The sequence below is a fragment of the Mesoplodon densirostris genome, chromosome 4 (genome assembly GCF_025265405.1).
Source record: "Mesoplodon densirostris isolate mMesDen1 chromosome 4, mMesDen1 primary haplotype, whole genome shotgun sequence".
Lineage (NCBI taxonomy): Eukaryota > Metazoa > Chordata > Mammalia > Artiodactyla > Ziphiidae > Mesoplodon > Mesoplodon densirostris.
The window spans coordinates 160417341-160431589 of NC_082664.1; the positions used below are offsets into that span (position 1 = coordinate 160417341).

At 49.9% G+C, this 14249-nt stretch overlaps 1 protein-coding gene across 2 annotated transcripts in view; it reads right to left on the bottom strand.

Moving 5' to 3' along the window:
- Window positions 1-2709: 2709 nt before the first annotated feature.
- The window catches only part of SFMBT2 (Scm like with four mbt domains 2), a 205376-nt gene continuing 193836 nt past the window's right edge, over window positions 2710-14249 (bottom strand). For both annotated transcript variants that reach the window (XM_060095412.1, XM_060095411.1), the window contains exons 19-21: window positions 13745-14008; window positions 12856-12984; window positions 2710-3272 (exon numbers count right to left, since the gene is read on the bottom strand). In XM_060095412.1, coding sequence (XP_059951395.1) covers window positions 3132-3272; window positions 12856-12984; window positions 13745-14008 — 534 coding nt within the window. In that variant the 3' untranslated portion in view covers window positions 2710-3131. The remainder of the gene's footprint in view (window positions 3273-12855; window positions 12985-13744; window positions 14009-14249) is intronic.

The window sequence follows — 14249 nt, forward strand, 5'->3', positions numbered from 1 at the left end:
AAGAAGTTCTTCCGGAATGGTGGCCTTTCTACTTTTATATTTTTGTGGACAGGATATTTTCCTCACACAGGACAAAAGCAGTCAAGAGGTCAGAGGTCGATACAAGCTCCATTAGTTTTAGGGCGGGACTCAGTGATGGACTCTCAGCCTTAGAGATGAGGTGGCATTTCTGCTTTTCAAGTGATACACACTGTACATACAGACTGAAGGGTCTGCTTGGCCGGGAAGGGGTACACAGTTCTCGGGCCATTCCCAGAGGCAAAGAGCAGCCCGGTGTATGCCGGACGCAGGTACACAGATCAGAGGACTCTGACCCCAGAGCGCTGTCAGAGAAACAGCGGGGAGACGGGAACATCTGGGGATGAAGAGGGGAGGGGGCATTGCCAGCTGGAGTGTTTCAACCAAGAAACGTTTATCTTAGGGGCTGGGGTGCCTTGGGGGCTACAGGTGTGAAAGCAAGTCTTCCCGCCATAAGGGATGAAGACAGAGTAACAACACTGTAAAAATGTTCCTTGAAAACTGGCCCTTTCTCTAAGGCAGAAGCTGGTGAGAGGTGAATCCTACAGAGAAATGAACACCACCTGACACTTCTGCAGCCCAAGTCCTGCTGATGTGGAGAAGCACAGACCCCCATCACAGAAGTCCCCAAAGAATCTGAATTAGAGGGCAACGCTGGCAACATTCAGAGCAAAAGCATCTTCCTGCCCCTAAAATGTTTCCTGGCTCGCAGCAGGCAGGGAGATGGCATGCAGACAGCCTTTAGGACGCTTGCCCCGGAGCCGGGCGTCCTCTGCCTCGGCCACAGCCGTCTCCCCGCCAGGCACACGCAGAGCACATGTGGTTGGCAGGGCGGATCCCACAAAGAGACCGAGGACAAGCAGAGTTCTGGGCATCTGGTCCCTCGGGAAGAGGATGCCTCCCCAGCAATGGTGGCCGCGTCTCCCCCGGGCTGCCAGGCGGGAGGCCTCCAGTTCCTCTGGGTGGGCCCCAGGGACTCCCCCTACCGCCCGGAGATCCACTTATTCCCATGCAGCACCCTCTCCTCTGGGCCATTCCTGGAACGGGCACGAGAAGGTGCCATTCGTTCTGAAAGAAGGCTGCAGCCTTCACATCCCTTCATTCCCGTCCCACGTGCAACGGGAAGAACTCAGCTCAAAAAGGCCACAGTGAAGGATCACAAACTGTCAGCGACGGGAAGTGCCCCACACCATGAAAAGGATGCCCTCTCCAACTGGTTGACAGAGTTCAACTCCACGGGACTGAGCGTTTAAGGCCAAAAGCACATGGCTGAGGAGGCAGCGGTGGGGAACCAAAGAGAGAAATGGGACCGCAGGCCAGGCTGGGATCCTCACGGACGCCGCCCGTCTGCACAGGCCAGGCACTGGGCCTCCCAGCAGAGGCAACCAGGCAAGTCCAGCGCCAAACGTTTAAACTTGGCTTAGGATCAGCTACAGGGGCGACGACAGTCTCGACCACTAAATATATGTTTTCTCTTTTCATCAGTAACGGTGACAGAATGTTGACAAAGGTTAGCCTTAGTGATGGAGCCTCTCGAAATCTGACAGATAACCAGCCCTCATGTGGCAGGAACATGAGCCGCTCGTCAGCCAACCCAGGATATTCGGCCTGGAATTGCTGGCACTCTCGTCGAAGAGAAGAGGTCAAGGTAATCACGCTGCTAAAGGAACAGAAGGGCGTGCAGTACCCACTTTTCCTGGGCAACGTGGAGCCTGAGCTTCCTCACACGAGTTTAAAAAGGCATCTGGCCAACAACCAGCACAGAATACAGTGGTCCATTTGGGCTTCAAAGAATATACTGGGTATGTCCAGGGTGCACACAGATGAAGCTGGTACAAAAGACCAGCTGGTCCCCGGAGCCACACATCTCTCTACAAATGACTAGACCCACTTAATGAAAACAGCCAAGAAATGTCCTAAGCACACCAGAGCCGGAGTGAGCTGCAGGAATTACATGCTCTCTTTTTCTCGCTTTGGCCAATGTGTACCCTTTCCTGACAGCAGGAGGATAGGGACGGGGCACACGTGTCCGTGCCACACGCCTAAGAGTTCAAACCTGTTACTCTACCGGAAGGAGGTCCAGGGTGATTCAAAGTCAGCCCAGATGACGGGGTCAGTCAATGGCCGAGCCAGCAGAACGTGGGGCTGCCTCCAGGGCCAGGGCCCCTCATCACCCTGTGGTACAGGCATGTGCTGGGGCAGGGGTGACTGAGCAGGGCGGGGCTTGGAGGGAACCTCCTCGGGAGACCCAGCGCAGTGCCCCTCTAAGGGAAGGAGCTGTTGGATCAACAGCTCCCCTCGGGTCTTTTCCCCACTCTTGCTCTCTGGAATGAAGCTCTGCCTTCAATACACAATTCAAGATGCTCCGAGAGACTAGAGGAGACCCTCCCTGACCTGGTCACAATTAAATGAGCATATCGGAGATCTCAGAGGTTCCGTACAAGGCTGCAAGCACACCTCCTCCCTGCAGACTTCCTGGATGCCCATCTCCCTGTCATGACACCCGGCCTTCCTTCTCTGCCCAGACTTCCTGAAGTCTCCTCCGACAGGCGGAGTCCCTCATTTGCTAACTGCCATCCTGAAACATCGCCTAGAGCTGTGCGTGAGAAATGAGTCACCACCAGATCAAACTGCAGTGACAGCTACACGCATGTCAACCTGGAAGAAGCATCTACGGATGTGCCTGGGAACAATCACAGTAAAGCTGTCTGCAAGGCCTCCTCCTGGGTCACAACCTAAAAGACATCACTTGCGCCTTAGTTTTCAAAGAAGTGTGGGCCTTGGTTTAGGAAACCTTGTTCCGAGGAAGCTGCCTGGTTTGGGGTGGGAGAAAGGCGGGGGGCGTGGTCTGCAGAGATGCACGTCCACATCTGCAGGGTACAAAACTTAAATTCACACCCTCTGGGAGCCACTGCTGCGGGGCCCTGGGTGCTTTGGAAACATGGAAACCTCGAGCAGGCTGGTGGGCAGAGGAGGCCCTCGTGCTTCTTGCCTTGTGGGGACACAGCATGTGCACCGCCTCACGCATCCCGGGAAAACGGAAGTTCCAGTCCCGGAAACCTTTCGAGATACGAGACGCTGCATCACCGGGACGGCGGGCGGAGCGGGCGGGGTCAGTTGGCATACTGGGCATAGAAAGCCACCTTGACTCTCTCGATCTGATGGCACAGCTTGATGGCGGGCCCCAGCTTCAGCTCCATGCACTCCTGCACCGTGGGGAGGGTCAGCAACAGGAGCGCCTGGCCGTCGATATCCTGCCGGGAGACAAAGCCGGGTTAGAGCCCAGGCGGGACAGGGTGCACGGGGGTAGGGGGTGGGGAACACGTGAGCCACGGCGGGCTTCCTCCCGGGCCCAGGGCATGGGGGTGGCTCTCGTTCCCTCTGAGCCTGCAGAGCGCGGGCCAAGACGGCGACTTGGCTTGATGGCTGCCTGATCTCCTGGCTAATAAAATCTTTCTGCTGAGATAACATGGGCTGCTGTGAAATTCACCAGCCTGGGCTGGAGGGGATGAAGAGCTAGACTGGGCTCTCGCTAAGCCCTTCGCCTCTTGCTGGTGAGCCTCAGGCCCCCAGATCCAGTCCTTCCTGGGCTTTGGTGTCCTCCCTCTGCTCTGCTGTGACCATCTGAGCCCTGGAAAGGGTTCTGCAGGAACAACAGAAACGTTCTCTCTTCCCTGCCAAGCCCGGACAGTTTACCATCAGAAGGGGTGAGAAGATGCCACAGCACGATCTTCCACAGAGGAGAACACGTGTACTTGGACACATGTGTGTGCACGTGCACACACACACACACCCCGCATCTACAACCTGTGTCACCCAGAATGAGGGGTCTGAGGTCTACTCCCTGTGCTATCTTACTTAGCCCTTCTGCATCCATACCCAGGGGTCCCCACGATGGAGATATTCACTCAATCACCGTGAAATTGCATTCACTGTAGAAAGAAAGGGCACAAAGGCTCAGCCCCAAGCTTTACGATCACCCCAGTGGGCTTTGTCTCTTCACCAGCGTGCTTCCTGAAAGAATCGGGTTTATTTATCTAGACATCGTTTGATTGGGTTACTGAGTGTCAAGGCAACCCCTCTTCCTGTTCACCCAGGCTTCATGTTCTGGAGGAAATAAACGAGGGCCCAAGAGCCTGCAGGCCTGAGGTAATGATAAAGGTCGTGGTGGAACAGGTGCAGACACTGAAGTCGGCACACACACCAGGCTCTCTGCCACGCGGAGAAGCAGTGCCCCAGGGCTACCATGAGACAAAGAGACGCAGCAGCCACACCATCGACGCAGGCACGTATCTCAGTGACCACGTGTCGGTGAGTTTCACACAGGCAGCTTTTTTTCTTAAACTAACAGTTTATTTAGCTGTCTTGAAAGCAACTAAAGCAAAAAAACCCAAAATGGGTATAACTGTTGGCCTTGCCTTCGAAGACTAACGTTAAGGATAAGCAACATTTATCATTTGATCGGTTTTGAAAGCCACCTTGATGCACTATTATCCCCTAAGACGTATGGAAGCAATAAAGAACTTAAAAAGCATCAATGCAAATGCCATTTATTATCGTTAAATTACGGACAAGCACTATCCTTGGGCACACAGATTAATTACAATCGAAAATCAGCCCTAAAATATTTGTATAACTCTCCACAGTCCGTTTCAGTGAAGGTGGCTGCCATATGCACGCACCACATTGAGTGGAGGATGTCACTGATTTGATCACTCAACGGGCATTTATTGAGCAACTACTAGGTGCCAGGCACTCTGAAGGCCTCTGGGTGCATCACACTGAACAAAACGAAGACTCCTGCCCTGGAGACGCCAGGAATCTTAAGGGAGGTAGACAAATAAGCAGACCCCTATGATATAGGGAACTTAATGTATGGACGTAGTGCTACGGGCCCCATCAGGCCAGGCTACAGAGCCTATCTTACAGGAGTCAAGGAAGGCTTCAGACATTAGACGATGAGGTACTCAGACCTAGGGGACCAGTGGGAAGTATTAAGGTGAGGATGGACTCAGGGAACACAAGTGGTTCATCAGTGCATGGAATTCAAGGGGCGCGGGGAGACACTGAAGGCAGAATTGAGATGGGCCCAGACAGGAAATGGGGACTTATTCTGGAGATGTGTGATAAGTAGTCACTGAAGGACGTTAAGCAGATAAGTGACTTTATCAGGTGTCTCTGCAACCTAATATTGGCCACAGGGTATCAGAATGAATTAGGCGGTAGGGTGGGAAAGGGATGAGAGGCTGAAGGCAAGGACCTTTATTAGGAGGTGGCAAACTGAGTCCACTGAGAGAGCACGTCAGCCAGAACTCGGATGCTTCCCGTCGGATGCGTTGAAGTTTACTGTAAAGCAGATAAACCAACCACAGAGCGGGGGGTAAAAGCCTGCTACGTAAACAACTGACAAAGGACGGCAGCAGTATCCAGAATACAGAAGGAGCTACTACAAATCAATTAAAAGAAGATAAACTTTTTAAAAAAATTAGGCAAAAACCATGAGTAGGTATTTCACAGATGAAACAAAAATGGTGAAAAATTTAAGAAAAGATGCTTAACCTTCTCAGGAATCAGGGAAGTGCAAATTAAGCCCACACTACAATATAATTCTATACCCACAAAAGTTAAGAAGTCTGACAATATTAAGTGTTGACACAGAAGCCTCTATGTGACGAGTAGAAAGGTACATTCATATGCTACTCTGGGAAACATTTTGGAAATCAAACAAGAGCACAATAAACACAAAATTCAGAATAGTATTAACTGCCAGTGGAAATAAAGGGGAGTGTGAGAAGGAGGACGGCCTTGGTAGATGCAGCCATGTTGCAAAGTTCCTGATTCTTCCTTGGGTTACTGGCTTTCATGGGTGTCCCTTTTATTAATAAGCCCCATATGTACAAATAGAACATATACTCTTCTGTATGCACAACTAGTTCTCAATAAAAGCATTTCAGTGCATCTACATCTCTGATGTGAATCAGTATTTCTCACTGGTTTTCTTTCTGAAGTGAAAGTTTCTACACTTTCCTGACACATCACAGCCAAGGAAATTCATGGATCCTAAATTCATGGATCTTAATTTTGGGGGAGGTGTTATAAGCCTTTTAAAGCTGTTTTCATGTCTTTGCCAAATATTTATTAAATTATTCATATGTCAGACCCCAAAGGAGATGTGGGACATACAAAATGAGTGAGACTTGGCTTCCTCCTTCTGCAGCTGGGGAGCAGAAACACCTGAGCAAGTAGCTACCAACGGCAAATTTGGAAAGATACCCAGAGCCAGAGATGGGCCCTGGGACACTCACCCCGGCTGGGGGAGCCAGGGTGGCCTCACGTTTAACTGCCTTGCGATAAGGCATATCAATGTGGGCATGGAGTTTTGTTTTTCCCTGCTCTATCCTCAGCACCTAGAAAAATGCCTGCCGGGCACATAATAGGTGCTAATTAAACATTTGCTGAATAAATAAATGGGAAGAATTGGCCTTGGTAAACTTAAAAGTCAACAGAAGGGTAAAAGAAAAGGGTAAAAGATGAAGAAAAAGAGGTGGAGGAGCAAGACAGGGGTGGAGATTAAGAGCCCCCAAATGGCCAATATTTTGAAATAACTATAAACACAATATAACCTTTAAAAATTGTGAATCACTAGTTGTACACCTGAAACTTATACAATATGTGCATCAACTGTACCTCAATAAAAGTTTTTTTAAGTAAAGGAGAGGGTAAGAGAGAATCTGGAAGGTGGACAGAAGTGGAGGAGAAAGAATAGGGTATTCTTGGGCTACCTTAGTCTGTTCCGGCTGCTATAAAAGAACACCATGGAATAGGATGGTAGCTTATAAACAACCAACATGGATTTCTCAGAGTTCTGGAGGCTGCAAGTCTAACGTCAAGTAGATTCAGTGGGGTGTCTGATGAGGGCCTGCTTCCAGGTTTATAGACTTCTCGCTGTGTCCTCACAGCAGGGAGGAAGCTGTCTGAGGTCTCTTTTATAAGGACACTGATCCCAACGTGAGGGCCTCACCCTCACGACCTCATGACCTCCCAAAAGACTCACCTCCAAATACCATCACACTGGGGGTTAGGATTTCTACATATGGGTTTTGGAGGAGACATAGACATTCAGTCTACAGCACAGACACCACAAGCAGTGTCATGAGGCTCCTGCAGGGAGAGCTGTACCGTCTGTCGGGTGAGCTGGAATGTACCAGAATGCACCCCCCCACCCCAGTGCTTCCTGCGAGGTGCCTCAAGCAGGCTGACAGGGACCAAGAGTAGCTCCTTTAATTCAAGTCCTCAGCTCCCGAGGACTCCCTACTCTCTTATGGGAAGAAATGAGGATGATGACAGTGAACTGGCTGAGCCGCATATAGCCTCAAAATAAAAACTCACATCCAGTGGTAAGGGGGTCTCCAAATCCCCAAACAGAAACTCGAAGATGGCCCTTCAGTTTGTCTTTTCCAGGGCAGAGAGTGGGAGTAAATGCAGTGTTTATGGAGCTTTGAGGACCATGGATTCCTTCCCATACGGCCCAAGTGTTGACCCTGGGGGATCCACAGCGCCTTAAATCAACCACGAAGACATGCTGGTTTACATACGCACAGAGTCTGATCCACTTCCATAAATGACTCCCCGAACTCTGACCTCCTGCCTGTTGGGACAAATGTGCTTGGTCCCGCAGTCCTATAATTGATTGTGCAGTCAGCACCAGGGTGGCCGCTGCTATCAAATTCCAAGCTCATCGGAAGAGTGACAGTGACTTCGAGAAACACAAGATGTGTTTGCGAGTGTGTGGGGCAGCATTCAGAAGTGCACAGCGGACACGCAAGGATTCCCGAAATGATGAGGTGTTGTAAAATATGCCTGAGATAAAGTGGGGCCTCAAGATTAAGTGCTAAATCTGCCAAATTACTTTTACAAAGTTGGATAAAGAATCTGGGCTCTTTCCCGGGACACTTGTTGGGAAAACACGTTGTTTGGACAGGTAGCAGGACTGACTATCAGCCACGCGGACCACAGCCCTGCTCTCCAACCTTGCAGCTAGCAGCTGCTCCGGGGACCTCAGCTGTAAGCCCACCTTCCTGCAAAGACCCCTTGTGTGTGCTCTGGCTCAGCCGACCCAGCCTCACTCCCGCAGTCGGCATCACCTTCTATGGCCCTATTCTGGGCTATATCTTCCCAGATTTCTCTGCCTACAGCTGCGTCCTCTCCTGCACCGAGGATGACACTGTTTCAGTCTCTTACGTGCCGCTGCCAGCTGCTGATGTGTCTGTTGTCCCCAGTCGATCGGAAGCATTTAGAATTGCAAGCATCTTACCCACCTTTGTCTTCAGGCAGCTTTTAATAGAGTGCCTTGCACATAGGTTATCTGTAAATTCTTGTTGAGATGAGGAGAGATCTTACACATCATCGGCTAACAGGAAATCAAGGGCTTTCTCAATGATCCACCTCCTCTGACTTGGAGAAACCTGAGCATCAGAAGGTCGTGACCTCCCATTCCACGCCCACAGTGCCCAGCACCACGCCAGCACACATGTAGGTGCTCAGATGATGGCTGATCCTCGGAAGAGCGATGGGAGATTTGGAAATGGCATTTAAAGCAAGAAGAACACAGGCTGAGGCCTCTGTGAGCTTCCTCACATTTCCTAGAACTGGGGTTCACGGCATGGAGAACTAACCTGCCCTTTATTACAATGGATATATTTCAGCCCTCTGTTTTGGAAACTTTGGATGAGAATGCTAAAATGGATACAGCTCAGGGATACTCAGCATTTTTACAAAGGCAGAGAGGTATCTGTCTGTCAGATGCCAGGCTGGCAATCTAAAAATGTGGTTTAACTCGGGCTTCCCTGGTGGTGCAGTGGTTGAGAGTCCGCCTGCCGATGCAGGGGACACGGGTTCGTGCCCCGGTCTGGGAAGATCCCACATGCCGCGGAGCAGCTGGACCCGTGAGCCATGGCCGCTGAGCCTGTGCGTCCGGAGCCTGTGCTCCGCAATGGGAGAGGCCACAACAGTGAGAGGCCTGCGTACCGCAAAAATAAATAAATAAATAAATAAAAATGTAGTTTAACTAGAAATAAGAATGGTGTATTTAAAGGGAGAGTTAAACAAAATTAGCAAGAAAATTCCACCTGCTGATTACATGATTAGTTTTTTTTTTAATCTATAAAGGTGTGCAAGTTATAGAAGGACCAGCAAACTGTAGTCTGAGTTCTGTAGAATTATCTTAGCAAATGAGTTGTGAGAAATAATGAGCTAAATTCCAGCTACTGGAGTGAAATCGTGCAAGTCACCACTGTAGGCAGTGAAAAATTGAGGGGGCGGGGGGAACCCCCCCTTATAATCCCTCTCATCGTAGCTTTTGTTTTGGTTCCAAAGAAGTTATTTTTTTCATTGATCATGTAGTTACAGACCTCACAGTTGATTTAATTTTTAGAAATATGCTCCCGTATAATTCAGAGTGGCTGGCAAATCACTTGTTATGTTAAATACAGAATTACCATAAATGGACTACTAATTTTTAAGAAATGAAATAAGATAAAATACAGAACATAAAAGTTATACTTAGTACATGAGAAAATCACATTTATTTTGATACAGAGGTCAGTTTAGGAGTTGGTGGTTCCTTAGAGGGGATATTCAGGGCTTACAGCAGTAGAAAGAGAAGGGAAATTAGTCTAAATGTGGATTATACCTGAAGCCATCCTGGAATTTCTTTATTAAAAGTAAACCACCAAGGGGCTTCCCTGGTGGCGAGTGGTTGGGAGTCCACCTGCCGATGCGGGGGATGTGGGTTTGTGACCCGGTCCGGGAGGGTCCCGTGTGCCGGGGAGCGGGCTGGGTCCGTGAGCAGTGGCCGCTGGGCCTGCGCGTACGGAGCCTGTGCTCCGCACCGGGAGAGGCCACAGCAGTGACAGGCCCGCGTACCGCAAAAAAAAAAAAAAAAAAAAAAAAAAAAGGAAACTACTAATTTGGGTAGTTTGCTTATTGCATGGCTCTGATTCACAAAAGGTGAATGAATAGGCAAAATTTTATTTAAGACTTTCCTATTTTTTTATAGACGTGTGGAGTTTCCCTGTATAATGTACATATTTGCAGCATGAAATTATAGAGTATAGATTTTTTAAGCAGTTACTATAACATTTCAGAGTTAAAAAGCATATATTCTGGTAATGGGAAGTTTATAATTTTTGTAAATGCTCCGTGATTATGGTAGTCTCTGAATTTATGACTCGGAATCCAGGGAGTGAAGGCACGTAGCTGTGACTCCACGCGCTGTGATTTCTCTCACATGCTGGCGGATAAACCCCCAGCTCCTCCCCATTCATCTAAAAACTCATACGACGCCTGGAGTGACCCACTGGAGACCCCATCAAATCAGAGCTGTGGTGTCTGGCCTCAAAGGTGATCGAACAAATTAGTAATTAAAGGTCTGGTTGAACAAAAAACACGCTCAAGTGCCCACGGACTTCAGGCAGCCCCGCCTGGAACAGCCTTTTACTGTGACAGATGAAACGGTCTAACGTAGAACTTTAAATAGAAATAAGGCTATAATCAATGAAATTCTACCTATTTTTCTCTCTTATAAGAGAAATAAGTAGGTATGTAAGGCCAAGTTTTTAGGTGATGTGAGCAGATGCCCCTTGTTGATCCTAGAAGTGGCCGAGTGTCGGGAATGTTTCCTTCTTAGATGCCTTGGCTTGGGAAGGCACGAAACTTCCCGACATGTTGTTATAAACAGGGATTAAAGTCCAATTAAGGATGATTTAGTATAAGTAGTATTTTAGCCTTTTTCACAAATCAGCTTTGTTTTCACCTTCTTGCTTATTACCAGATATTTATGAAAGCAATCAACACTGAGCTTGTCTGTCCTTCACAGCTTAAATAGCCTCTGGTCTTTGTCCCATGAGAGGCCCAACTGGAAAGCATTTGTCAGTTCAAAGCGGCACGTGAGTCTCAAAACAAGACCTTGGACTAACACAGACCGATACCTTCGGTATCTGCCTCGTGGATATTCCGAGGTCTGTACCAGACACTCAGTGGGTGCAGACTGAATGAACATAGGACCAGCTGGAACACGTGTTAAATCTGTGTCATCAGCACTCGTCACGTATACAAATGCGATGCTGTTTTCAAGGTGCTGCTAGTAATAAATACCAGACCGGACAAATGCTGCATCGGGCAATGCTTTAAGCAGGATTTCAGCCTCCTGCTTTGTTCTCGTTTTCAAGACCGAGATGCAGTTTCTCAACAAGCCCCAAATCATGTGAGTCCTCACGTTTCTCACAATTCTCTTTCTTTCCTGTTTGTGTGTTTAAATGAAGGGACATGCTCATTACCACGTTCTTTACGGACAAGAAAGCTTTTTCTTTTTGTCTGCTTTTAAGTGTCGCCCAGAGAGGAAGTGCAGCTGGTGTCAGACAGCGAGGAGGTGGCCTGGCCTTCCAGCCACCATTCACTCGTTCGGTGCCCTTACTGGGTGTCTACAGAAGACGCTAATGGTCCATCAGTGGAAACCCTGGGAACACTGAGAACTCCCCTCTCCTGGGAGGAGCTTGGAACCACATTAATTTGCTTTTTACAATTCATTACTGCATTTTGGTGGCCTTCGGAGAAAATCTGAGACATTCACTGGGTACGGGGGAAATCAGAGGCCTTTCTTGTTTCCTTAATGATTTAATGCTTGAATTACCCTCTTTCTAGACTATTGGTTTGTATAATCTAAAAAAAGCTAGATGGACATATCTTTAATTTATGACATGGAAAACAGTACTTTAGTGAAATGCAAAGTTGTGAAAGATACTTACACTGTGAAACAATGCAAGAAATGTCAACAAATTGAGCAAACATAGTAGAGCAAGTGACAGGCTTCCACTTGAACCTTCTATGTGAGGCCAGTGAGAAGTGTGCAAGGTGGATTATATTTAGAGTGGGGATTTATTTTCATACTAACTTAAGGGAAAACATAGATAAAAACCCTCCCTTCCTTATGGCACATCATTTCATCTGCTAGATTAAAAAATTTTAAGGTATAAATTATATCAATAGTTCTCCCATTTATCCATAATTTACCATAGTACCTAACACACCATAGGCTTTAAAATAATTTACAAAGAAAGAAGTGAAGACAGTAAGAAAACAGTGACAAAAGCAGCATTAAATAAAATGCAATGGCCCGAGGGCTTCTGCCTCTGGGAAGATCAAGTAGACTTTTCCCTCTTTCTCTGGAGAAGTAAAAGCCCTGAATGTTATAAATAAGACAAACATAAGAAGGCTCTGGAAGGTGGAGAAAAGAAGGCAGACCAGCCAGGGACAGTGGGACTCCAGATCTGACACGGTAGCCAGTTCTTTGAGTTTTTGTTTGTTGGCCTCCTATGTCTTTAGTGTTACACAAGCTGGCAGCCCAGAAATGCCAACGGGCACAAATGAAAAGAGGGCCAACGGAAGCCTGTTTCTCTACTGGAAAGGGGGAGCTGGGGAGACAAAAGCCTTTCAGACGACAACTGCTCCACCACGGGACAATGCGCACCCCACCCGCCAGCCAAGGCAGAGCTGGGAGCCCTGACCTCCAGCCTGGCCAGGCTGCATAAGACCCAGCCCTCACCAAAGGGCATCGAGAACCCCTAGTAGAGGCCAGAGCTGCTGACTCCACTGCACGGCAAAGAGACCCCATGGAGCTGCAGGTGGGACTGCACGTGGAGCCCGGGTGTCCTGCTCCCCTGCCCCCAGAGACGAGGAAGCCCCCCACCCCCTGCCGTGGCCAAGCCCCAGGAAGCCAGCTAACACAGAAGACCCAGAGGCTCAGAACCAGAACACCTGCTGCACAGCGGAACCCCGTACCTGCTCCTGAAATATTTTGGCCAGGGGGGCACAGTCCGTCAGCTTGATGAACCTGACCACGTCTGTCACCGACCACTCCAACGGGTTGCTCTCCAGGACCAGCCTCTCCTCCTCCTCTTGCTTCACCGCCTGCAGAGGGAAGGGAAGCAGGAGGCTGTTTTATCGCTTCCCGGACAGCGGGACCCTCTCTGAACCCTGAGGGCTGGAGCCGGGCTTTTGGGACCACTCGCGGCCTCCTCACTAGGCACCTGGACAGGTGCAGAGGCGGCCGGTATCCAGGGATGCTCTTAGCAACTTGTCTGGGTTATGACTTTGCTCCAAAGACTTGTGTATCTTTAGAGGTTAAAAAAAAAGGCACAGTGACGGCCGCTGTTGACCCCCAAGTTCAGGAGTCTGGGGCTGAGTGCGGGATCTCTGGTCGAGGAGGAGACAGGGCAGGAGCCGGTGTAGGCGCGCGAGGCCGCTATGCCCCCATTTACGTGTGTGATGCTGGTGCCAGCGACCTTCCAGCTGATCGTGTAACACGTGGGCTCAGGGGAGACCAGATACCCCGACGACACATTTTATAGCATCACAAGGTCTCCTAAGGAGGGAAAGCCTAGTGTTTAATGAGACCCTGAGGACTTATTCTGTCTGTTCTCCTGACAAGAATCCCTGTGGTTTTAAAACCTTCCAGAAAAAGAGGTGCTATTACTTCTCCCAGAACCGCAGCCTGAGGTTCACCGTCCTGCTCCGTGGGATGTGGAATCACCAAGCTTTCTGCCCCTGATTTAGCGACGCAGCCGGAGCAGCTGCTAGTGTTTAACTAAAACAGGGGTTCCCCAAGCGAGGTCCCGTGCTGCCCCACTGGGGACACTAGACGGGCCAGCTGAAGTGGCCTGAGCTTTACCTCCGCTGCTTCCTGGCTGGAGGCCGGGCCCCTGGGGGCCCCCTCGGTGCTGGGGGTGGCCTGGGCCCTCCGACCCCTCCGCGTCCTCTCCACGGGCGCCCGGCGCTCGGGCTCCGAGCTGCTTCTCAGGGTCACGGCCCTCCGGGGCCGGGCGGAGGGTACCTCGGCCGAGGATGTGTCCGTCTGGTCATCACGGAGCTCGGAGCCGGTCTCCTCACTCCCGGTGTCATCGTCCAGGGCATCCGCATCCTCCTCTTCACTTTCCTAGGAGGACGGAAGATGCACTGAGGCGGCGGGGAAGGGGGCCTCCGGGAAGGCGGGGGAGGGGGCCCGCAACTCCACCCCAGACCCTCTCCTGCCCAGGTGCTGGTGCCACCCTCCCACTGAGATTTGTCCAAGGAGGCCTCGGAAAATGGATCCTACGGTCCCACCCCGGGTCCCACCTGCAGCCCCTTTCCAGCCGAGACGCTGCAATGTTAAGTCTGCGTTCGACAAATAAGGAGGG